Source organism: Perna viridis, chromosome 2 (assembly GCF_037379345.1).
Source record: "Perna viridis isolate PV_CMFRI_1.1 ecotype Kerala chromosome 2, ASM3737934v1, whole genome shotgun sequence".
Classification (NCBI taxonomy): domain Eukaryota; kingdom Metazoa; phylum Mollusca; class Bivalvia; order Mytilida; family Mytilidae; genus Perna; species Perna viridis.
In genome coordinates this window covers 61,410,454-61,438,062 of record NC_142446.1, presented here as the reverse complement: position 1 = coordinate 61,438,062, position 27,609 = coordinate 61,410,454, and the positions used below count along the sequence as shown (strand labels likewise).

At 32.5% G+C, this 27,609-nt stretch overlaps 1 protein-coding gene across 2 annotated transcripts in view; it reads right to left on the bottom strand.

Annotated features, from left to right (window-relative positions):
• Positions 1-1,176: 1,176 nt before the first annotated feature.
• The window catches only part of LOC148626348 (codanin-1-like), a 40,441-nt gene continuing 14,008 nt past the window's right edge, over positions 1,177-27,609 (bottom strand). For both annotated transcript variants that reach the window (XM_088570244.1, XM_088570245.1), the window contains 20 exons: positions 27,286-27,406; positions 27,063-27,175; positions 25,790-25,955; positions 24,637-24,734; positions 23,544-23,703; positions 22,862-22,930; positions 20,621-20,764; positions 18,034-18,200; positions 17,740-17,821; positions 15,653-15,748; positions 13,345-13,399; positions 11,338-11,459; positions 8,951-9,151; positions 7,641-7,869; positions 7,122-7,291; positions 6,795-6,893; positions 6,080-6,143; positions 5,203-5,348; positions 4,455-4,562; positions 1,177-1,635 (listed from right to left, as the gene is read on the bottom strand). In XM_088570244.1, the coding sequence (XP_088426370.1) occupies positions 1,423-1,635; positions 4,455-4,562; positions 5,203-5,348; positions 6,080-6,143; positions 6,795-6,893; positions 7,122-7,291; positions 7,641-7,869; positions 8,951-9,151; positions 11,338-11,459; positions 13,345-13,399; positions 15,653-15,748; positions 17,740-17,821; positions 18,034-18,200; positions 20,621-20,764; positions 22,862-22,930; positions 23,544-23,703; positions 24,637-24,734; positions 25,790-25,955; positions 27,063-27,175; positions 27,286-27,406 (2,623 nt within the window). In that variant the 3' untranslated portion in view covers positions 1,177-1,422. The remainder of the gene's footprint in view (positions 1,636-4,454; positions 4,563-5,202; positions 5,349-6,079; positions 6,144-6,794; positions 6,894-7,121; positions 7,292-7,640; positions 7,870-8,950; positions 9,152-11,337; positions 11,460-13,344; positions 13,400-15,652; positions 15,749-17,739; positions 17,822-18,033; positions 18,201-20,620; positions 20,765-22,861; positions 22,931-23,543; positions 23,704-24,636; positions 24,735-25,789; positions 25,956-27,062; positions 27,176-27,285; positions 27,407-27,609) is intronic.

Below are 27,609 nucleotides of genomic sequence, written 5' to 3'. Positions count from 1 at the left end.
TCACAAACATGATTGTAATCATATCACAGTCTATCAAATCTTTTGTAATCAATTGACAATTCTTATGAAATAAAGTTTATAAAAAAAAAAAAATTAAAGCACTAGCCCCTGTGTTTTTCCTTCTAATTGATTATAACCATCTCCCCAGCTATATACATCCGCCTTATAGTAATGTGGTAATGTAGAACACATTCCGTTAAGCACCAGTCTTTTCAGTTATGTCATTGCACTGTATTCGATTGCTTTGAAATAGATGTATGAAGGTATGAAGTGGCATTAAATAAACAGTGGTCATACAGTTCCTGAACAGATCCACGCAACAATTTGACGGATTGATGACCGCTGACTGATTGATTGCTGACGAATCCAAAACCAATGACTGGTGACCAATATGATTGCAGTTTTGTTATGAAAAATGACGAATGATCTGATAAATATAAAACAAATGTAAAATAAAAGTATTAATTGATGTGTAAATCTACCACCTTATAGTTATATGTGAAAAATTGACAAATCAAACAACAGAATCTGTTAAATATATTGACCACTCTGTGGTCACGTGATGTGATCACAGGTTTAATGGATTGGTTTGATAGATCAATAACTGATTGGAAACTGATCTGTGATCAATCACAATTTTTGTTGCATGGATGGGTTTAGGTACTGTAGCGCATTTTCTATAAAAAAAAAAGCAAAAACAATTCATTATTGTAAATATCAAAACTAATGGAGGTCAGTGGATATTTGATGAAGACATCTTCATTAAGAGCAATGAAATTTCTTGTTCCGATTGGCTTTCAAAGGATGTGACTTAATGAGAAATGCTAACCTGTTTAACTGGTTCAAGAAATAGTTGTCTACAGGTCTCATTTATCATAAGTCAAATAGAAAAACAGAAATACTACTGAAAAAAAACCAAAAAAAAACAGTCCCAACAGTAAATATCTGATCAAGCCATAGCAAAAGTTCAATACAGAATTAAATCCACTAAAGGCAAATTCTTATTGATCACAAAAGCAAACACAATAATCATGTGTATAGTATATCAAAATTTGAATTATAAATATGAGTGGTATTTTTGAAACCAAAAACAAATTATTTTAAGGCCAACTGACTTACAAGAAAACCATTTGAACAATAAGTATGAGTATTTTAAAATTAAATTACAACCTTTAATCAAGACATAATAGTTTTCTTTAATGATTTCAAGGGCATCTTTAACAATTAGTATAACATTCTACTACACATCAACAACAAACAGTTGCTCTGCAAACTTGGAAAGATTGAATTGCACTTTTTGAATACCAAATAAAATAAATTACAAGCTTCAAAAGTTGTAACAATAACCAACAACTTTCTATTATTCAAGAATTACTAGCTCTTCGAACTATTGCACTAGAATAAAGTTTACACTGTGGAAGTCTATCTCCAGTCTGGGGATGTATTCTGAGGTCCTTTCATTTGGTCTTCCTGGGATGAGGTAACATGAACAGTATCACCTTCAATGACTGGATAATCATCACAGGAAAGAGTAAGAAGCCATTGCGTAACATCAGCTAGATTATAGTCTGTTTCTGTAGCATCAAGTTCCTCACTTATACACTGCACAGAGAATGATACAGTCTCCAAACTGACCTACATCAATAAAACAATACATTGTACAGAAAATGATACAGTCTCCAAACTGACCTACATCAATAAAACAATACATTGTACAGAAAATGATACTGTCTCCAAACTGACCTACATAAAGAAACAATAAACTGTAGAGAATGATACAGTCTCCAAACTCAGGATTGCACTGGGCTGTGCCAATGTCACAATGTCATATGCGATTTTTTATTTGATCTAGTGACAAAAATAACAAGTTGGCCATTTTATTGGTGCCTAGGTTATTCAGGAAGTCTATCTGCAAGGATATTCCCTCCAACTACACAATTATGTTGACACCGGGTCACAGTTAATTGTCCAAAACCAATTACAACTGAAGCCAATCAAAGGCAATTAGACCAGGTGACTCTGACTCACAACTCATTTAGTTAAGTCATCTTCATGGGAGGTGTCGCTCCATGTTGGTCTGGGTGTCAAAAGAATAGGCCTGCAGCAGTGCTAAGCTTTTGTATAAGGCAAAAAAAAGTGTTCAGAACTCTGGCCAGTAGCTAGGGCACTCTGCCCACAGAGCAATTGGGTTGTGTGCCCCAGGCACGTTATATGCTGGGGTAGTCAGGCCATAACACAGAAACCTGACTGCAAACCACAGTGATGCTGTGTTGAGAAAGATGCAATGTTCCTCGCACGTTAAAGAACACTTCTGTGGTCTCCTATTGGAGTAAGAACCATTGGCCTCCGCAACAGGAAGCTAAATTGCCCCAAACCTACCGACCTTTCCTTATAAAAATATATCATAAAACCACAAAGGAAAAAGGTCAACATGTTTTAAACTTTGGAATTATGTTATTATAGTAATATGAAGGCCCTGATAAAAATAAAACAAATACATGTATTTTGGAGTAGTACTTTATTATTTTGCATATGAAAAGTTACTACCGTATTCTTTTTCTTTGCTCCAGAAGAGGGATGCGTGGTATACACCAAATCAATGAGTTTCTAGATTTCTTTTTTCTAGACATAATTTTCAGGTCTGTAATTTTCGGGAATCAGAACCAAGTCGTCAACTAAAGACAACATCGAGTCATTGTATTTTTGAGAACAGTTTTATGTGAAATAAACAAATAAAGTTTTACTGCTATTTAATAGTTGTTTTATCCATCAATGGCGTTTCCTTGCATTTCATAGTTTGTACGAAAAACAATGACTAGCTTCTTATTGTTCTCTCAAATCAAGTCGTCTAATTATAACTTCTTCACCTGTGTGCGGTGGAGTGTTAAATACACAATACCGGGAGTGCCAACCTGTCCTTGGGCCCATTGTCATTTAATTATCAAATAACAAAAGATCAATTTAAAATGTGAAAAAATTACTACTAATCCTTTAATCCGCTTGATGAACTGTTTCCAGATGTCAGATAGTAATACACAACTTGGCAAATTAAAACATCTTTTTATAAACGGTCGGACTTGACGCTGTTGTTTTAGTGAATTACCTGATTTGTATTCGAACAGATCCAATACATTGCTATTTATAAACTATTTTAATTAATAAATGCCTTGCAAACACAGGGAAACATAGAAAATACTTTTATTTAAAAGATTAATGATGAAAAGATATGCATTTCGGTGGAATTTACCGGAATCCTTTCATCTTAATGTTGTCTTCTGCTGGTGATTTGAATACACAGAAGAATACAGTAATGGTTTGAGATCCTGGCTAAAAACCTGCTTATATATGCACAATCTGGGGTACATATATTGAAGAACTGGCCACAGGATAACTCATCAATGGACATATTTAAAAAAAAAAAAATAGAATCATTTTTTGGTAAACGTTGGTTTAAATTTTTGACAGCCAGAGCAAGCCAAAGCAGCCCCTGAAAACTGATCTAATTGTAATAACAGCGTTCCAATGTTCCTTGTAAAAAAAAAAAAAAATGCAGAAAACTGTAAATTCGCTGAAGTCCAAGGGCCATAACTTCCCTAAAAATCAATCAACTGTAACTAGTTGAACTTAACCGCTAACTTCTCATAGAAAGACTACATACAAAAGATAAAATCAATTGGTAAAAGCAATACTAAACTATGGCTGCCAGTAAAATACTGAAAATTGTACAACTGGTCAGACCCATAGAAAAGGTAAGTGTGATATCACAAAAAATCTTCTTTAACATCAACAACTAACCTTTGAATTAAATTTTCAAGTTAGAAAAATATATATTGGGAACTGATTGTTAGGTACAATATAACATTTTTGTGATTACTTTATGCGTAAGACATTTTATTAAAAGAGCACGTATTTGATGTTTTTTTATTGATGATTTAATTAAACTATAAATTCAGTCACATAAACAATGTAGATTTATAAATAAAAAATTCTTTGGACTACCCAATTTAAACAAATCAGGACAAGTGATCACAGTAAAATGAACAAATTTGGAATCTAAGGAAACATCAATAGGATAATTAATAGGAAAGAGTGAATAATGAAAATATGATAAAAAAAAGAGCGAAGATTTAATGAGTGTGCAAAACTTGTTCCATGCGCTATTAAAATCTTCCAGCAGTCTTGGCATAAGTAACTTACCATAACCAATGATTATCCTATTTGTTATACAGATTTTCTCAAAAATTCATTGCTATTTTCAACATAAATTTTAAATTTTGTGAATGGCAGATACTCTTGTGACAGTTTGAATGGAGAAAGTAAGAGTAAAATTACTGAATTTTATTTAAAAGTGAATTATCAGATTTTTCTTTACAAAGAAAACATGCTATAAAATCACTGCTATCAATACAAAAATAAAAATTATATATATGTCCATGAGGGTTCCTAGTTCTTACCTGATTATGATATATAAGATTAAGAAATCCTTTCTGTAGAATTTCACAGGTTAGAAGCTCTTCCTGGACAAGAACTGCCAACAGCTGAGAATATCTCTTCCAAGATTCCTACAACACAAGAGTTCTTATCAAATCAAATGCCAACATCAATGTTTTATATTTTACCATGTAAAAACTTGATTCTTATGTCAACTGAGTACTGTACTAGAGGACCTCATAACAGTTATCTATATGTATTAAACCTATGATCTTAGAACTATTTAGAATCAATCTGACAGGAAGTGATCTGCTGGGCAAATAACAATCGGAATCATTCAGTTCATTACACATGTGTAGGGGAAATGGCTGAGCATTGCTGATTGTGCATTTATGAGCAGGTTGGTCTGCAGACAAATCTTCCCAGGTCTACTAGAACCTAGAAAGACATCAAACTGAAAATTGATGGCATATTTTTATAAGGCTTCCTTAGCTCATATGTTTACCCTCTTACAGGTTACACCTGCCCTATATCAATGTATTGAACTTGTTCCAAAATAATTCCTATGAACAAAGCAGAGTTAAATACACAGATAGTTGTTGAAATGCAGTGGCAAAGAAAGAAACTTTTAATCTAAATTGAATCTGCTTCTTAACTAATATTTTAATTGGATTTGCTTAAGTAGTATATTCCAAACCTTGTAAAGCAAACAAAGATAAAACAAAGTCAAGACATTCAGAAGTTACCCCTGTTTCACTCTTAACTTCTTACCAAAGGATTCTTAGAATCTTCCATTAACTGCACAACATATCCATATAAACAGTGGTATAAAGGAGTAACAGGCTTCAATTCTTGTTTCCACATAGACACAAACATACTGATCTGTGGTTCCTGCATAGATTCTGGGTTATTGGCAACTACAAAAATTAAAGGGATTGAAAAAATCAACATTTCAAAGATAACATGAACCAGATCCCACCCTTAAAAGACATAAATTCAAGAGTTATCCCTGATTTGTTTCAATCAATGTATGGGCATGAATCTTGCATCTTAAAGGGATGAAATGATTTACTAATAAGGGGAGGCAATTCAGTTTTATATAAACTTCAGATACATAGTATTTTATGATTTGTTCACTGATAGTTTTTATTTTACAGTTCTCCCTCACCATCACCTTAATGGGAGTACATGGATTTGTCTGTTTTCCATGCATAAGACCTGATAACTCAATGTTAACACAATATATCAACATTTCCTCTCTTCTCAAAATCATTTTCATAGATTTAATGTAAAATCTTCAAAATGTTCTCTACTTCATGTCATACAGCAGTCCTTTAAGTTGTGTTTTCCTATGGGGTGTCCAGAAAATTTATGCCTTAACAAGAAAAGAACAATTCTCAATGCAGGGCCTTGACTGTTAACAACTACAACTTAAGCATGTGGTATTCTTGTCTTCCTTTTTTTCTGTGTTCCAGGTTTGAAAAACTTGGAAAACAAAAAAAACAAAAAAATCATTGAAATCTTTTAAAGCATTTTCAAGTTACTGTAAGTGCAGACTTATAGACAGACAGAGGTATACCATAATATGTACATTAATTAAAGGGCATTTAAAGATGACAGAAAGTATATATCAAGCTATACTACAAACCATGAGTTACAGCCATATCAAATACCAGTTTACCAATAGCTGTATAAATACTACGTATAACATCCTGTATAATAAAAAAAACACCTATTGTAAATAATATCATTGTAAAGATATTGCTATTTCCAAACCAAGCTGATCCACACTTAAAAATGACACAATAACAAGTTTTATCTTCTGATATCACCAAACATCACAGCTGTTCTGTAACAGTCATCCCACATCTTCTCATCAATATTTCTATCTTTGAATTTCTTACTGATCATACATTTAACATCCTATCCTTTCTGTTTGAAATACCAAGCATTGAAGAATTATCAACAATTTATTGTATTATTTTATTCAATATTTTGTATGAACAACTTGATAGAAAAATGTTCTTCCTGAGAATGCATCTGTCATCCTGAGATGACCATAATGACCATTATGGTCAACAGATTTACCCCAGTGAAATATAGGATGTAAATTTTATTTACTCTATAAATGTCTGAAATGCACTACAAAATTCAGAATTTCCATTATCATCATTTCAAATCTATTTTCAGTCACCTGCTATTTCAGCACTATTATTTGTATTAAGAACACTTTTAGGTATACCAAACCAGAGCAAAGTCTGACAGATATTTTTGTTGTATCACTATTTACACGAACATGTACTTATTGAGTTATGTTAATTTAGTAGTGACATCCCTCCCAACTCACTAAATTGTTGATTTACCTGTCTTCCATTGATCACATCTTTGACCTCCTGCAGAAGTACAGACATCACCTCCCATTTGATCAAGCTACCTCTCACAAATAGCTGTCTTACTACCTCCTACATTATAATCAAATTGTTAAGTTACTTTGACAGAAAGAAATGGAAAGAAAAGACACTGACCCAATTAAAAATTAACTCATCCAATCAAAATTACAAACTAAAAAAAAAAAAAAGGATTCAAAATAATATGCCTGGTAGTATAAATAATGATCTGACAAGAGTAATGCAGAAGAAAATATCAGTAATGACATGTTTATGACTTCTTTTTTTATATCAAAAACTCACTTTCAAATCAATTACAACTTCTGATGGATGTCTCAAGCTATCATTATGTTGCTTAGCAACAGAAATAAATTCTGGTTCCTTTGTCTGCTCAGTTTGACTAGGTTCACTTGGGTTTGTTATTTTCTTAAAAATTTTGTCATACTCAGCTTGTAAATCAGTTTGATACATGCCTGTAACAAAAAGGACAAACATTAGATGAATACAACAAATAAAATTAAATATGCTTTTTGACTCAGTATGATGTAGATTCATAATATTAACAGTTAGGTCTCTGATGCTAAGCATTTTCAGTAATATCAAAAAGTTCGTTCTAGTTTCTGAAGTTGAAGTTTGAAATTAACAAAAGAAAGTTACCAAAAAGAAAGCAAGTTTCTTCAAATAAATTGCAATGTATACAATATGTTCCCAAACCACAGAACTCAATAAAGATCTATTGCTCCGGAATCAAGTAAAAATTAACAACTTCTTCTTTTCTTGACTCATATGGTACAATATATGAACAGACAATTGGGATACTACTGGCAGTAATGTGTTTATTGATCCATAAGCTGATTCTTTCTTTCGCCAGTCTTCGTGATATATCTGTTGTCATGGCAATCACAGCTGTTGTTTGCTCCTCTGGTAATAGTAAGGGTATAATTGCTGCTACTTTCAACCTGCAAAACTGGCTGGCATTTTCCAATGTAACTGTCTTCAACTGACTAACAGATTCTTGAGACAAATTAACAATGTCTTGAAGGTGTTTGTCCTATATACATAAGAAAACATATGTAAAGCTTTATGCCTTTAAAATCAAGTTCTAACAAAATATATGAGACTAAGTGGTCTTATATACAGTCAAACCTCGGTAGCATGAACTCCAAGGACCACTGAAATATGTTCAAGTTATCAGAACTTCAAAAATTGGAAGTTTGTATATTTCTGGATTTCTTTCATTGCCGATCTGAGTTTGACTTTATTGTTAGAAATTGCTTATTTCCTACAAAATTCTGTTAGTTTGTCCATCTTTTTCATTAGATTTCGGAAGATTATGTTGGTTTGTGGTTATTAAAAATATTGTATTTGCTTTTAAAAAAACGTTCAGAGTTCGATTTCCTTGGTCAATAATTTGTTTTCATCCGATTTCTTTGATGCTTTCATCATACCGACTTTGGAACATTCTCGAACTGCAATCAGTACTATGTTAAGATCAAACCTACTTAATTAGTGACTTACATATTACCTGTAATTAACTAAAATGACACTGATTAATGATAGGGTTTCAGTTTTGCACACCTTTTATTACCCAAGCTGACAAATTGGCTGATGAGTTCAAGTTAGTGGAGGGTTATTCTCTAAGATTTATTACCAAATGGACCGTCTAGTCAGTTCGAGTGTTCGAGAAATCAAAGTTCAAGGAATCCAAGGTTATTTATATTGATTATATAGGAGAAAATTTTGGTACTTTGAATTGTGTTCGAGCCATCCGAGTTCGAGCGAGTGAAGTTCGACTGTACCATTTACATGGCTACAAAGCATTATCGAAATCAAACAATATTCTATCTTGAATATAAGAATTTCACCAGAATCCAGGTGACTTCTTTTATGCCCTTAATTTCTACACAATAGGGCCATAACCCCCAAAATCAATGCCAACCATTTTATGTGATAAAATTTTATAAAGATCAACTATTTATTATTTAAGTTATCGCATGAAAACCAAGTGTCGATAGACAACCACAACATGGAAAACAATCGTACCTCATAGGACCAAAATCATTTGCAACCATATAAAATAATTGTGGCAATGACAGACTGAAACCGAATCAAGCAATTAATCAATCATAAACCTTATTTTTACTGTTGGGAGAGCTATATGCATACGCCTCCATCATTTCCTGTAAAGCCACTTTAGCATCAGATAGGGATTTCTGCAAAGTTGATGCTCTGAACTTCTTTATAAAGTTGGAAGCTGTCCTTTCAGCAACAAAATCTACAATCCTCTTCAATGAAGCTGGGTGATTATGAAAGAAGTTTTCTTCCAATTGAAGCTAAAATATAAAACATAATTATGGATGTTATTGCCGAGTACATATGTACTAGTATATCTAACTAGAAGTATGTTTAATGCAGATATGGAATACTGTGCATGCTTTTTAACATGTACTTGCAACGACTTTGCAACTGAACACTAAAGATCCAACTGATACTGGTCAGTTATTTCCTAGAATGTATTGGTATACATTAGAGGTTGCTCTAGGTCGAAAAAAAAAAAAAAAATATGAGAGTAAAAAATGTAAGCAAAATTCGCCAAAAATTCCCTTAACATGACCTCTTATACAATGTTTTAGACAGCATGTATATGTACCTACCAGAACTGCAGTGTTCAAGGCTGAATGTAACCTGAACATAATTTTTCATCTTATATTCCAGAACAACTTCAAGCTATGAACATTTAAAAAATAAGCAGAAATGTATCCAACAAAATAAAAGAACAGTGTTTCAATGTCCCCTGCTTAAACAAAAAGGGTGTGCAAAACTTTAAATTCATTGAAATTTTCAAAGTCCAAGGGCTGTAACTTCTGTAAAAATTATTCAACCGTAACCAAAGTCAAACTTGATCTGTAAATTCTCATAGTAAGATTACATACAAATATAAAATCAATTAGTAAAAGCATTACAAAAAAAAGTGCAGAAAACATGGACAGATGGACAGATGCCCGGCATTTCCATGTCCCCTCGCCATGTTTGTAAGACACTAATGATGCCCCCAATTGCTAGATTTGCCAAATTAGGAACATGTTTATTTTTGTATGAAGACATGGTTTGCAGATTCAGAAATCCTTCCAAGACTTGTGATACTCATGGTATGTTAATTCAGCTCAATCCTTCTAAGAATTGCAATGATAAACTGTTCCAGTACCGTAACTCGAAAAATTTGGGGTTCAATTTGGGGATCAGAAATTTTTCTAAATACATACATATCTACAAATTGTATCCTGGCCATAGTGTCATGAAATTCTGTTTGGTAGTGTCAGACTAGTTGTGATGAGAAAAAGAGGAATGATGGATGGACTGACGGACACATAAAAAATGTTAATAGCCCCAACAACAAATCCGTAACTTTGTTGCTTAGGATATATTTCTGACAAAAATTACGAAGTCTAACTATCACCCAGTTCCGTAATATTTCATGAAAATCAAGATCCTATGACCTCGCACATCATCACTATGTGTAGAAACATCCTGCAAAAAATATTTCAGATGTAGTTCAAAAACTACAGGAGGAGATATTCATACAAGCCATATAGCCCTATTTCTGATGAAAATAACAGATGAAAAAAATGAAGTCTAACTATCACCAGTTTCCGTAATATTTTATGAAAATCAAAATCCTTCGACTCTGCATACCTTCATCAAGTGTAGAAATATATTTTAGGTGTAGTTCAAAAATTGTACGAGGAGATAGCTGGACAAGGCATGATCCATATATTTCTGAGTAAAATGGACTACATGTAACTATCACCATTTCCATAATATTTCACGAAAATCATAATTTTTTGGCCCAACACACGTTCATCATGGGTAAAAATATCCTGTAAAATATTTTAGATGTAGCTCAAAAAGATAGCCAGACAAGCCATATAGCCCTACTTCTGAGTATAATGACGAAGTGTAACTATCACCAATTTCCGTAACATTTCATGAAAATCAAAATCCTTTGGCCCAGCCCACCTTTATCATGTGTAGAAATATCCTGTAAAATATTTTAGATGTAGTTCAAAAACTGGTATGAAGAGATAGCTGGAAAAGACATGATCATGTGTAATTCAGACAGACAAACAGACGGACAGGGGTAAATTAATATCCCCCCCACACACAGTTTGTTGCGGGGGCATAAAAAATAGGGTGTCTGTATGATATCCTGCCAAATAGTTTTTGGGAGTGAAAACTACTTAATATGGCCATAACTTGTGTAAATAATCTGATCAAATTGAATGCAAACTTGATCCATATTAAATGATATTCAATAACTATACATTCTGCAATATCTTCTTAACTTATCTGGAAACCTTCAATGGGTGAGCAGATGGACAAACAGTCAGCCACATGACTTTACAAAGTGTGTCACATATTATCTCACAACTCAGTATAAAAAGTATAAAATACTAGACATAATTACACATTTAAATATTAACTTAAAGTATATGATTATCTAATAAATGTCATAACCAACCTGTATGTGTCTATCAGTGACTGATGATTGTATTTCGGCTGATACTGGTGTAATCTTTCTGATGTTAGCTGTCTTATTACTGCTACCTATAGCAAACTCAACTAACAAGGTCTTTATCTCACCTGAAACAAGGAATAATTAAATAGAATTAAAGTTTGAGCACAGAACTGAAATAGGAGGACATCATACATTTATGATCCTATGCCATATTTTGATTATTTCTAATCACATACACACAGATGATTCATAAGGTTCAATCAGTTTTTGGTATTGCATTGAAGAGGGTCATTACACCTAGAAGCGAGACCAAAACCCCTTTAGTTGAATTACCTCCCTCTGTAAACATCTGACAGTACATACCTAGCATCATTCACAAATACCATAATGTAAAGATTTGTTTGAATCAATTTAAACAGTTTGAGAGAAGTTGTACATCAATAGATTTTGAACATGGTACAGGGATGACACTACTATTGTAATCGGGGCCACCTGGCACCTGGTGGCCACATTCCCTTGACTGGGGAAAGTTTCCAAAAAATGGAGGGAAAAAAAACCAAAAAAAAAACCCAACATTTTTCCATATCCGTTTCCAACACTAATTCCTATCCTGATCCCAATCTGCATTATGCTGAAACCAGAAGTTTAAATCATTTTGAAAGTGAAAGTTGAAATGAAATCAATCACACAGAGATATTTGCAAATAAAAATGACTGCTTCTTGTTATTTTTCTTACTCAAGGTATAGTTTTATGTCGAAATTGCCTAGCCCAAGTCTAATATTTTACTTTATATCACAATTTTGACTGAGGCAATGAGGGAGTCCAGCCTCCTTTCGTGGGAACTCCGAAATATAAATCTCATGGCATTTTCCATATGAACTTATGTGAAAAATGCAGAGGCAGATTTAAGGAACACATTTTCTGGTGGATAACTTATGTTGGTATGTAATTTTGCATGTCTTGGGGATGTACTCGTTTAACACATCAAAATTGAATTAGTACAAGTAAGTATTGATTTCTACAGTCTTGACAATTCCAACTGTCACAATGAGGGACCTACTTGAAAATGGTCAAAATCATCCATGTGGTAACCCCATTTCATACCATTAAATTTGAGTATGATCCTTTGCAAGCATACATCAGTAATTACTCTGCTTCTGTTCAACACTATCTATGGTGACCAACCAAAACCATCTCAATAAAAATAACAACATTGTGTAGTACTTAATTTCTGTCATGGCATTTCTTGTTTTTACTACAAATGTACTGATCTATATGATGCTATGACTTATCACAAAACATCCTGACACCTTTCTGAATGTCATTCTCTTAAAGCCTGCAGAAAAATCAAATTCAAATACTATGTATAGCTAAATTTCCATGGGTCTTCATAAGATATATTTTGATTCCAGTGCTAAATCAAATAACTGTCAATGCCATTTAGATTTAATTTGATTATAGGTTATATTTACATGACAATGTACTGGTTTTCCCATTCACTTCATACATAGAGGTATGTAAGGCCATCATAAAAAATCCTAGTTTCTCATCCACATATTAGAGGCTGGCAGGCAAATTATTATTTGTTTTTCAATTTAAGTGAAAAAAAAAATTAGACCTAATTTGGAAAAAATCGAACTTTTTTGGGGAGTTCAGTAGTTTCAGAGGAGTTGCGCTGACCAACTCTGTGACGGACAGACAGACAAGCCAAAAACAATATGTCTCCCCACCATATACTGCAAGGAAATACAAACACAATTATTCAAAAGGAACATATGCACGGATGATACCGTACCATCAAGTAGATTGTACTTGTCAATTATCAGCGAAGTCTGCAACCTAACTTTATATTTACCAATCAAAACAGTGTTTACTATAACAAAGAAAGCCCACTGTCAACAACTTCTGGCATTTCCTGTTATCCCAGATGCATGGCTTTTTGAAATAGTATATAACTAAACCTAACTTAAATACATATTTGATTACAATAACTGATTTTAAAACCTTACCCACATATGGACAACAGGTATAATACAACTTCTGATCAACAAAACCTAAAGAATCCTGAAACATAAATATCAGTACTAATTAGTATCAAGAGTCAGAACATGTGATAGCATATATATCTAGACCTTAACCAACATCAACCTCATTTTCCCTTTTTAAATGATGTTTTTAATCAAAAGCACTGGAGGTTTTTGATTCTAGAGAAAATTGTAGCATGAACAAACTTGTAAATATTACATGATATAAAATAAAACTGAATTCATATATTATTCAAGTTTCCCATATTATTTAGAACTGTATTTTTTTCAAAATGTAGAAACTGAATGTCAATCTTTACTACTGATTTCTGAAGTATGAACTGTAATCAATAATTGAACAGTATCCAACTTCACTCACATTTACAAATTATGTTCCATTTTACCTTTTTTCCCAAATTTTTAAACCTGTCCAAAAGTTAATTTGTATATACCTTCAAAACCCATTTTAAAATGAGTATTTACCCTACACTGTAATTGTACTAAAATAAAATAAATTTCAGCTTATGAACATAAGATTTTGTAAGACTAGACACTTTTATACATCAATTTGAATTTTCCAGGCAATTTTACTTGGTTAAAATCACTCCCTGTTTATTAATCATGAAATATTAATGATAGGATAAAGATTTTGACTGATAAGTATGTGAAATGGAACATTCTTAACACACTCAATATTTCTTGACACATCACTGCAAGAACTAAAATTCCCTAAATGTAAATTTATTACTAAACATCTTTCAAGACCAAAAATGAGTCCCTCAAATCTTCATTTGATTTGAAGACTAGATCTTAATTTAATTTTGCAGAAATAATAAAATATTATAAAGCTGAATGACAGAACAGCGTTCCAATGTTCCCCGCGTAAAAAAAGGTGCGGAAAACTAAGGCTATATAACAAAAACAAACTTATTTGGTAGGAGCATTACAAAACTAGAAGCCCTGTTAATCACAGGAGCCCCTGCGTCATTTGTTAGTAGTGATTTTTTTTTCAGTTCAACAAATGTGTAAGACACCAATGATGCCCCTGCTCGCTTAATTTGCCAAATAAGAACATGTTTATTTTTGTATGAAGACATGATTTGCAGATTCACGAATCCTACCAAGACTTGTGAAGCTCATGGTCGGAAGTCCAACTATCACCAAGTTCCTAAATATTTCATGAAAATCAAGATCCTATGACCTTGCATACCATCATTATGTGTAGAAACGTCCTGCAAAAAATATTTTAGATGTAGTTCAAAACTACAAGAGGAGATAGGCATACAAGCCATATAGCCCTATTTCTGAGTAAAATGACTAAGTATAACTATCACAAATTTCAGTAATATTTCACGAAAATCATAATCCTTTGGCCCTCCACACCTTTGTCATGTGTAGAAATATCCTGTAAAATATTTTAGGTGTACTTCAAAAACTGTACGAGGAGATAGCGGGACAAGCCATGATCTATATATTTCTGAGTAAAATGACTAAGTGTAACTCTCACCAATTTCCGTAATATTTTACAAAAGTGAAAATCCTTTGGCCCTGCACACCTTCATCATGTGTAGAAATATCCTGTAAAATATTTTAGGTGTAGTTCAAACACTGTACGAGTAGATAGCCGGACAAGCCATGATCTACATATTTCTGAGTAAAATGACTAAGTGTAACTATCACCAATTTCCGTAATATTTTACAAAAGTGAAAATCCTTTGGCCCTGCACACCATCATGTGTAGCAATATCCTGTAAAATATTTTAGATGTAGTTCAAAAACTGTACAAGGAGATAGCCGGACAAGCCATGACCATGTGTAATCAGGACAGATGGACGGAGAGGGGTAAATTAATATGCCCCCTGACAGTTTGTCCCTGGGGCATAAAAAAGTGTGGAAAACCTGGACAGACAGACAGACAGACAGACAGACAGCTTGCATTTTCATGTCCAGATGCCAGAAACATATTTACTGGCTATAAAAGAGATTAAAAACACAAAAAAGTATCAATATAAGACAAGAGCTCCTTATCTGGGTTGAGTAGAAATGCTCTGTTTCCCAAGGGAGGCAAAACTAAAAAAAATTGTTATATTTAACTTTTATAATATAGAAAGAATATAACATAAAATCTAAAGCTCCCCTGCCGCAAAGACAAAATATTTGCCATAGTAGAACCATGATTTTTTGGAGCTTTCAATTTTTTCATGCAAAGTTTAAGCAACCTGCTCAATGCAAATACTACATGACATTATAAGACCAGACGTGTCTGATGAACATTGGAAATCACTGTACTTACTAAAGTAAGATCTAATTTTCTGTTGACTTGACTTAGGGACAATTTGACACTTTCTGGTATGTCTGTGAAAAAATAGCCTTCAGGTACAACTGCATTCTGAAACAGAATGAACAATAAAAACCATTATCACTGGCTTTTTTCTTTGGAAAAAAAAAATACAGTTAGAGGATGACAATTTGTTTTTCTTAAATTCATGGCTCTATGTACATCTTAAATTACCATGCTATTTCAAAGGCAATGGACAGAATTCCATTTTCTATCAATTAGGCATTGACCCAATACTATAAAGAAAAATAGTAATATAAATCCCTAAAAGGAATAGGGAATGTTTAAGCATAGTTCAGAAAAGGTATGAAATGTTTTCAGTAACAAACTGTTGAAACAGAAGCTCATAAAGATACTGAATTAATCAGATTGTCGTTCAATAATACAAAAACATAAAATCTGCAAGCAATGGCTCTGAAACTAGTGATACCCCTGCTTTCAATCAAAGCCTTTACTAAACAAAAAAATTTTTCTGAAAATGAATCCCATCAATATGGCATACCTACAGGAAGAATGCTGGGACTGCCCTGGGCTTTGCCATTGTTGCAATATGCGATTTTTTTACTTGATCTGGCAATAAATATGACCAGTTGGCCATTTTCTTGGCCTCTTGTATATTAAAATTGGCAGGAAGTTTATTAGCAATAGATACTCCCTCTGACACCTGGTCATAATTAATTGACCATAACCAATTTATGACTGAAGTCAATCAAAAGTAATTAGACCAGGAGACCCTGACTCACAATTCATTTAGTTAGTCTTCTTCATGGGAGGTGTCAATCAGTTGTAAATATATCATTAAGCCAATCAAAACTCTCATCATCTGGTAAAGGTAAACACAATCATGGCCATGTGCAAGTGGCTACATACAAGCTTCAAAGCCCAGTTTAACCAAAATGATACATTCGGAAACCGATTTACCATATAAAAGAATGTAATAAATCCAATTTACAATGTTTATCCCATCAGGAAGTGTCTCACACTTCCACATGCAATTGATAACAGAAAATGGATGACATTTGTTAAAACATTTCTAAAGTTGAAATAATCAAAGTGCTGTAAGCAATGGAGGTTTTTGATTCTTGTGAAATTTGAAGCATGAACAAATTTTCAAAGATTACATGATGTAAAGTAAAACTGTAATTATACATTAGCATTTCCCATATTGCACGTATTTAAAACTGTTTTATTCTAATATGTATAAACAAAATGTTAATCTTTACTACAGATTTCTGAAGTAAAAAATGTAATCAATTGTTCAACAGTATCCAACTTCAAACACATTTAAACATTTTGTTCCATTTCACCTTTTTCACAAATTTGTACCTGTGATGAAGCCACTGTGATGAGAGTTCCGGAAAAAAAAATTTATGGACACACAGAAACACTGACAAGAGTTAAACAGCATTCCCTACTCCCCCTTTGGACTGGGGGTATAGAAATCCCTCACTGAAGATTCTGAAGACAATAAAAGTTGTCAAAATTCACATGAGCGAAAAGAAATTCAAAGCATAGAAGACAAAGATTTCTAAGAGGATAAATCCTTAGGTTTCAGCTGGAGGTTAAGAAATCATCAATATTATCAAAAAAATCCCCAAAAAATGCTTAAACCTCTTAAAAGAAAAATAGTTTTAATGTAAAGAATGTAGAGTTTAGACACTGTAAAACAATGTGAAAATATGGTAACACAGGTTTATAGTTTAATGCAACACATTAAAAAGTCAGCAATGGTCCAAGCTATTGATTACAATTTACACTATCATTTGGTAGTCATCAAACTAAATCATCATTTGATTTATGTATTATTAGTTACAGTGATTGTAGGAATGGCTTCTGATATCTTAAGGAAGATATAATTTTGAGATTGGTAAATATGACATTGCCTGAATATAGAATAAATTATTGCTGCTTGGGCTTTAAACCCCAACAATCAATAAATCATATGATAACTCTATTACTTTAATGTTTTTTTTTCTTCCTTTAAATGCATAAACAAACTTGTAAAGGCTTGGTAGACTGTGTTTATGCTATGACTTGTTTACCTCAAATAACCAGCTTACAACTGTAATGAGCAGGAGATGGCCATAGTATGTGTTACCATTAGTCATATCATCCCAAATAAACCTGTAAGTAAATAACAAGGAAATCCAAATGTCATAGAACTGGACAGGTTATAGAATGACTTTTAAATACTCTAAAAACATTTCATGACACAAGTTTCTTTATCAAAGATGAAAGACACTGTGTATCAGATGTTAAGAAAAGTTAAAGATGTGGAAAACAAAAAATATTATAGTTACTGCTATTCAAATTTGTTAAGAGACTTCACTACATACCTGTGAATAAACAGCAACATGCATAGCACAAGTTGATAATATTCTAAGTTTGGTGCTACAGAGTCCATCATACTTAGAAATTCTACAATCCAAGGAATAGTGAGAGTCATCCTTCGCTGATAAACAGCAACACGAACACAGTCATGTAGGTCTACAGGAGGATGTTCCTGCCAAAAAAAAAGAACCCATAAAATTCATCAACCTATTAAAAATAAAGACAACATCTGAGTAAAAGCAATCTATCAATGCTTACTGAAATCTGGTCTCTTATGTGGGAAACCTAAAAATTTGACTCAATGAAAAATCTCATATGTGTCTTGCCAATTTTTGAATAGGACTGAATAACTGGGAAGTTTTATTCAAAATCAAATTAAAAGATGGGATATAACTAACTAGAGGCTCTAAAGAGCTTGAATCACTTGATAAGCGACATTCTATTTTTTTTGTTGTAAAATGGCCATGTTTCTATCCAGTAGTTTCAGAGAAGATTTTTGAAATTAATAACATTAAAAATAGCAATAATAGGGCTATAACTTAAACATGGAATAACAGATTTACATGAAAATTTGACCACAGATAGATCTAATCATGCTGAACAATTTAACCAAGTCACAGTTTTGGAGATACATGTGAACAACAGGCTCCAAGGAGCCTGAATCCCTCACCTGGTTGAATTTTGCCTTTCAAGGGCAATAAATTTAACAAGAAGTTGTCCAACAATTTTCATTGAAGAAGACTTTGGTAGGATTTATCATAAGGATCATTTCAGCATTGAAAGATTCTTTGTATCTATCATAGTTTTCAAGATACTGGCTGAAAATTGTCATTTTTCCCCTTTCAAGGCCAATAACTCTTATTAGGAGTCATCTGATAACTTTTATTGCTGGAAACTTTTGTAGGCATTACAATAAGGATCATTTCAGCAATTTGAAAAAATTTGGCTAAACCTAACAGTTTAAGAGATATATGTGAAAAATTATTGTCTGACCCCTGTTCTATTTTTAGTAATGCCATGTTTTTCAAGGGATAAAAAAATCTCCACATTTGTTCTATGCAGGATACCCTGAGGAACATTCATACCATGTTTGGTTCCAATTCGTTGTGTCAGAAAAGAAGAGTTTTGAAAAATTGCTTATGATGATGGCAGACGCCAAGTGATGGCAAAAACTCAAATGGCCTTTGGCCAGGTGAGTTAAAAATATCAGTCTGATCCCTATGTTCTATTTTAAGAAAAGGTGGCCATGTTTTTTAACGAAAGTTCTATGCAGAATAATCTAAGGAACATTCATACCAGTTCTAATTGATCAAGCAGCATCAGATGAGAATATTTTTTGAAAGAAATAAAATTAAAAATTGCAACAAGATGTAAAATGGCAATAACCCCAACATGGCCGAAAACATTTTACCACAGTAGATTCATCTTGATGGACATTTTAACCCCTTCAGAATTCTGCTAAATCTACCAGTTTTGGAGATAAATGTGAAAAACTTCTGTCTGACCCCTATGTTCTATTTTCAGTAATGGCTCTTATTACAAAATATAAGTTTTGTGAAAATTATCCAACTGCCTACATAAATAAGTGATTCAAATTTGATCTACTTTCAAGGCAGATGATTTCATACAGTCTTATTCATTGAATTCAAGTTTATTAAGAAATTCAAGTTCAATTTCACTTGTTGTACAGAAATTAACTACAGTAAAACCCTGATTTATCACCAAACTCACATACTGCCATCCACCCATGTACTTGAAGATCAATCGACCATTTTACAGTTAATTGAACCTCGATTGCCAATCAATAGATTTACATATCACTGATTACAAAAGTATATGGTCGTAATTAGACAAACAAACAACCTGTCAAGAGAATCACAGTAAACTATCAAAGTAATTAAGATATTGTCATGAAAACACACTTAAGTTTTCTTTGCAATAAAATTTTACAACCACAGACTGCTAGTTGAATTTGTGTTAATTATTTGTTCAAAATGTCTATGCCTAAAAGGAAGTGAAATAATTTTAGTGAAATATTTTCAAATTTTGTCAAAAAAAAAAGAGAAATTATAGACTATGCTTCGTAACACCCTAAAACATACAGCAGCAAATTGAAGGTTTGTTCATAATGCTTTTGGCACTGCCAGTTAAGCATAAAACTGTCAGTGATCTAACAAGGACTTACAACAATGACAATAAGCAGGGTACCCTGGCCAATTTTTATTAGGCATGATTTCAATATCGTAAAGAAAAGAAACCATATAACAAACAAGGCAATGTGAATCAGCACAACAATTTTTAAAACACACACACACAAAATAAATGTATCTCCATATCAAATACATGTATGTCAAATTAAACCATCACTCGACACATACCACCTTTCGGATATCAGTCCATCAGTCATTCCCATATTATTGTCATTATGCAAACTTTCCTTTTTTTTTTTTAATTCAAACTCAATTTTTCACCAAATTTGTTATTATAATGCCAAAATCTGCCTTGACAGATAGTGGTTTTACTGCACATTGTTTTTAATAGGAAAACTACTTTTCAGAGACTTCACTATACAGCTACAAGTCTTCCACTTACATGTTTCCTAAGAGCCATATATGCAGCTTCTGTATCATCAGGGAGTTTAGAGTTGTTCTTGTAAGGAAGAAATGTGACAAATCCAAGAAATTTACCAACCAATCGTAAAGTCAATAACACTGAGATAAACTTCTCTTTCTGGTCCTGGAATATAAAAACAGACTTTTTCAATAAACAGTGAAGAAAATTTAACAAGCATTTGCTACTTTATTGATAAGTTGGAAGTATTATTTGAATAATACAGTGAAACTTATTCAAACTGGACCCTCAGAAAACCGGTCTTCCCTTCAAACCGGCCGTTTTCAAAAGTCCCTGCCGATATACCTTAAAACCTATGTGTTTTGTCTTCAATAGACTGGCCACCCCCTAATACCGTACATCGGCCACACCTAGATACAAATATATAGTTCTTGGTAGAGATTCCTCATACTTTGTAAGAAATAATTCCAAATCATCTTCCAAATATACAGAGGAAGATGTTTACAAAATGCTGGAATTTTTAATCGACAACATATTTGTCCAGTGTGGTGGACGTGTTTTTCAACAAACCGTCGGCATTCCAATGGAAACAAATTGTGCTCCTTCACTTGCTGATCTATTTCTTCACTCTTATGAGGCTGACTTTATAGCTGATTTGATCAAAAAGAAAGAATATCGTTTGGCTAGATCCTTCAATCTCAGTTTCTGCTATATAGATGACATATTATCTTTAAACAATCCTAATTTCAGGGATTTAATACATCGCATCTACCCTAAAGAACTTGAGATAAAGGATACTACAGACACTGTGAAGTCAGCCTCATATCTTGACCTACACTTAGAAATCGATGGTAAAGGAAAACTATTGACCAAACTTTACGACAAACGTGATGACTTTTCATTCAGAATTGTCAACTTTCCTTCGGCTCCTGCGTATGGAGTGTTCATATCACAACTCATACGTTATGCCAGAGCTTGCCGAAACTACATAGACTTTTTGTATCGTGCTAGAAGTCTAACAAATAGCCTTCTGGAACAGGGTTATGTTGTTATAAGATTGAAGTCATCACTACAGAAGTTTTATGGTTGTCATCATGAACTCGTGGATCGTTATGATGTATCCATCAGCACCATGAAAACTGATTTATTCAACGGGTCATAGTTTACCTTTCCTCGTTTGTCTACCCCGGACTTGACTTTTTATGAGCAACTTGGCAGGTGTTTCTAGAAAAGCAGAGGACGCTTACCCTATCAGTGCACCTGGTCCATGCTCCCAGTTTTCAGTGGAGTCAGAGTTGCTCATTTACTTTTGTTACTTTGTATGTATGACTTTAGTTACTTTATGTTCTTTGTTGTGTGTGTCTGTTTTCCATGTCTGGTCTTTGTCCCTGGATTACATTCTTTTGATTACCGCTATAACCTTGGTTCCCTAGATTACTCTTTCCACAGTTTTAGTTACATATTTCAAATAAAAACAACCTCTTAATTCCGGCCGCCTGATTATTGTTCACCTGTAATAAATGTGTCAACAAAACTGTAAATGATTATGTAATTAATAATTCATTCACTGGCCAGCATTTCATAAGTGGACAGATGATAATTGAAGGGGACAACAGTTTAAACAACAAATTTAATCCAGACATCACATTTTGTCACTGGTTGACTGTTAATTGCTGTGTACACATGTCAGGCAACCAAGGACATTTAAAAGTACGATCTTTACGATCATTTAACTGTCAGTTAATGTGACCTGTACCCAAGCCAAAAACAACATAGGAGTGAAGTTATTAGACTTTGTTGAAAGGTAATTTACGAAAACAATACAAAAAATTAATTACCATCAATAGCCCTTTGATCTTTAATACACATTCTTTCAAAACTGTGAACATTATTTTGTCAGCAGTGCCGTTTATAAGATCAAATCATTTACAAATGGTGCATGCTCTTAGAATGCATTACTATTTTTCAGAAAAACGGCCACCCCTATAAACCAGCCATTTTTTCTTGTCCTAGTGGTGGTCGGTTTGGAGAAGTTTCACTGTAATACACTGATAAGCTTACACAGTTTTATATGTTCACTCTATCAACAATACAATGAACTTATTTTATGACTTTTGTGAAGTGTATGAAAGAAGAACTTCTCTTACAGAAACTGGAAAGCTTGTAAACATGAAAATAAGAATTATTATAAAGAAAAAACTTAAAATGTACAACAGCATTCAGAATAAATGAGAAAAGAGAATGTAATCATTTGTAATTTACCTCATCATCAGATTCTTGTGATGTCTCAGCTTCTTCTGATGAACTTGAATCAAAGTCAGTATTGTTTAACTGAAATGATCAAATAATGTTTCTATCAAGGCATAAAATAACAAGGTACATACACCAATAACAATAGCTAACCATCATAAAACCTTTATTTTCTCCCAGTTTTCAGTAGAGTACTGGTTGCTAATTTACTTTTGTTTCTTTGTATGTGTAATTTTAGTTATATCACATTCTTTGTTGTATGCGTTGTCAAGCTTTATCTTGGAATATGTTCCTTTGATTTCCCTTGAATCTTTCTCCTGTAATTACTTTTCCATACAAATTTCAGTTTTTTAAGGATTATGGTTGATATTTTGGAAAAAAAAACCCAGATATATCTAATAATCTCACTTTGACATGTATAATATCAATGCTATACTAATTACAACAGTATTTTCTCTGATTTCTGCTCAATTTTCATACTTCTGTTTTACCAAATTCATTGTGAAGTCAGCAGTTTGAAATTGATAAAACCAAAGTTAATCATACTAAAATGATGACATCTTTTTGTACAAAGTATTTGTAAAATAAGGCTCGTAGTTAAAATGCAGGTAACTCAAATGCTAATAAAAAAAATTATCATAACAGACTCCACCATCTAAAACAGTTCATTACAATTTATCTACTGTCTGCTCACCTCTGATACTTTCCCTACAAAAGTATTAGTAAGGTGCTGATTAAACACAGGACAAGATGCAGCTATGATAAAGTTATGGAAGAACTCCTGACAACCAGGGAAAGATGGATCTGGACATGGTCCCCCTACACTGATAGGCTTGATAAATCTTTCCTGCAATCTGTAAAGAAATAATGTGAAGTCTATAATGCAACATGTGTTTCACATATTATGAAAACATATGAAAAACTTTATTTTTCATATATTTAGGACTACCACCAAAAAAAGCATAAGATAAATACAAATTTCTGAGTAACTAATTATTTCATGAAAAACAATTATATAAAAATCAAACACATTTGCTTTAAATAGGATTTCATAATTAAAAGACTATAATTTTCCATGATTTTTAAAAACATGTGACTTCATGTATCACAAAAACATATTTTTACCAAACTAGTCCTAAACATATGTTTCCATGTTTTAAAACATGATAACATATGTTGCAATTTTTTCCTATGCAGTGTATGCAAAAATTTTATTTCAAGTAAGTTTACTTTCTTTCAATTATTTCATATCAGCTATATAGATGCACTAAAATTGAAAAAAAATGTTATCATTTAGAACCCAAAGACCTATTATATTATCCAGAAAAATCATGCTGAGGTACATTAAACTAGCATAAAAAATCCCACAAAATTCAACCTCTTAGTCAAAAGTCATCAACCCTGGTATTCAAGATATTATCTTAATGTTATCTATGCACTACTTTTGTATGAAAAGCTGGTCTTAACAGATAAAATTTACAACCAGGACAAGATTTTGTATGATTTTTGAAATCAAACAACACAAACCACAATACCTGAATTAAGATCTAAAAACTTTGTAGAGATAGACCTGGTGATTCCATACCAGTGTAGGGATATAAGGTGGACTATGTACATCATTGGAGTAAAATAAGCAATTAACCTGTTGAACAATGTATGATTATAGCATTATTATTTAAAGAAAAGTATAGTTATATATCTTTGAAGATAACTAAAATCATGTATAAATGGTAAAAAGCAGTTTACTTATTCAGATCAATATCTTCTATTAGACTTTCCATTCTCACTTTTTGAATTTCTCTGGGTTTGCCTGCTTTAGTTGACTGAGTAACAGTATATTGTCTTCTTCTACAGACATTTTAAGGCTGCCATCACCTTTACACATCTGGAGAACATTAAAAACACACAAATTTAAAATTAAGACAAAAATAAGGACATTTACATCTTTGTTCCTACAAAAAATATCACATATGTATAACAAAGTAACTAAACCAATTCATAAAGCAGTTCAAATACAATGTTGGACTTATATCAGAATGCAATCTATTCTTTTTTATTTTATGCAATAAAATGAGGCAGAAAACACTTAACTTCTGACAGCACATTAAAATAGATTTTAGAAATCCTCAAAAACCTCCATTTCTCATCCAGATAAATCAAGATATCTGGTGGCTGTATTGTTTGTCCATGCAAAACAAAATGCTACTGAATTTATACAGGCATTTCCTAAGAGTTATTCCAGAAATAAATGTATGGAGGGGGGGGATGTTGTAAGGCACTTTTCATTTGACCCCACCATGCCTACATTTTAATCGATTTTTTCTTTCACTGTTTAGGTTAACTACTTAAAATAAAAACCACACATCAAATTTTAATAGAGGGCTCCTGACCCCCACTCACTATTAATTCTGGAATAGCCCTTACATTGTTCCTGAATTCACAGATACAAAACTATTTCCTCATAAGATTTGAATAACAACAATGAGCAGCCACAGCCATCAAGTGAGCCACCCAAAAAGTGCATTGTTGAGGTCAACAATGCTATTGGCATGTGTTGCTTCAGAGGAAATGACCTTAGAAATATAAGATGGTCTTTGGTGGTCATCTTGATTGATACAAAGTTCATTGTTTCTAGGGACATTTTCAAAAAAATAATTCCTGACTAGTTTAATAAAAATCAGTTCAGTGCAGGGATTGAATTTAAGACTACTAGCTAATTTTAGCAAGTATCAAAATATTCCACTCACCAAATCTCAGTTTCCTCAATTATTTCTTTACTACAGTTATAAAATTTGCAAAATCCCACAAACAAATTTAAGTTCTACTTGAAAAATCAGTACAAAGGTTTCATGTAGTTCAGCAAAATATCACAATTTTATAAACAACAGATGCAAAAAGATGGCATAAGCTCCCTCGGATTGTAAAAAACCTACAACTTACACTTATAAGTTGAGATTGAAAAAGCCTTGCAAAGTGAAGATGATTAACTAGTTCTGTTTTGTAGCTGACTAATGCCCTGATTTTATCACCAAGTTTTCCTGCTACAGTCCATCCAGGAGTATGATGATTGGTTTCCCATTCTCTCAACAACTCGTAAAACGCATCTCTAAAAGAGAAAATTTGAAGGTAGTACATGCATTCTCACTGCAAGTAAATTTTTAACAAGTATTTGAAAAAAATATTTAAAATGTGCAAGTTTGTGTGATATATAAAAAGTATTAACCTTCCTTTTTAAGTCTTGCTACATGACACAATATTAGACCTGTTTATCCAAATTGGAGCGTAACAGTAAGATGGACATCATTTTTTGTTTATTCACCTTACAAACACTGGTGTGAACATGCTAGGGATGTTTCGGGGCGTGCACCCAACCAAAATTTTGAAAAAATTGTATTTCCTGCATTCTGAGAGCCTCCACAAGAAAATTTAGAGATCCATGATGATTGAAAAAATAAATGTTTCCCTATGATTTAAAAAATAAATTTGGAATAAACTGCTGACAACTCTGTTCTCTTCCCTCTTTCACATGAATTATTATGAAGTTAATCCTAGGTTGAAGTATAACGAAATAATGAATGGATTTTTAAAGGTACTTGAAAAAAGATGAGAAAGTTTAATTTTGTACAATTCAATGTTACGGAATTTGTCTATAAAAACCTCTGCAAATGGAAGATAATTCTGCTTTATGAGGACTTCATTACACATTTAATACAAAAAACTGAAAAATAGAAATAAACAAAAAAGTAATTAACAAAACATCTGATGAATAGCATGAGTTATGCTTCAGGGACAAGATATCTTTCCATTTAGATATCTTCATAATGTCATGCCAAATCAACCATGCTATTTTTTATCTCGATCTTTTAAATGTATGCGAAAGTTAACATTAAATAAAACATTCAGCTAATATGGATCCCAGATAATTTGTTTATAGATCCAAAAATGGATTTATTACAAAAACAAACTTTTTCCCAATGTAATTTAATAACCATTTACTGGAAAACTTTTTTTACTGTTTCTACCATGAAAAAATTGAGGAAACTGTACAAGTAAACAGGTCTGAATTCAAACTCATGTGGAATTTGAAATCATGCTGTGTGGAAAGATTTATTTCATAAATTTTTTAGATTAAAACTGAAACTTTATTGATATTGATCTTAAAATGATCAAACACATATAATCTTAGATACAAGTAATATTTTAAATGCCATACCTTTGTCTTTTAAACAAATGGAAAGTTCTATCATTAGGGAAATTCTTTCTATTGTCAGTCTCTGCTTGGAATGACACACCTCCTATAGGAGACTTGGGGTAAACTGGACCTGACTATAAAAGAAGAAATATTGAATTAATTGATAAATTAATCAAGGAGAATAATCAGTTAAACTAACAAATCAACATTTTTATCCATTAACATCTCAATTTATATAACTTACAAAATCTACAGAATCATCACACAGTGATGTTAATTCTGCTGACAGCATTGGTGAGAAAGTTACTATCCTCTGGTTTTCTGACAGCAGTCGCAGGGTCCCTTTGTCAATATGTTGTAACAATCTAAAACAAACAAGGTTTGAATTTTTTAAGGGCATTTATTACCTTAAAAAGAATAGCATTATATAATAAGAATTGGAACTTGACTTCTACAATATCTTAACCATATTCATTAAGTCAGTTTAAACTGTTTTGCATAATAAGCAATTAAAATAGTGTATATAGAGTTTCTATTCTAATCAATCAATCATATCAATGACAATAAC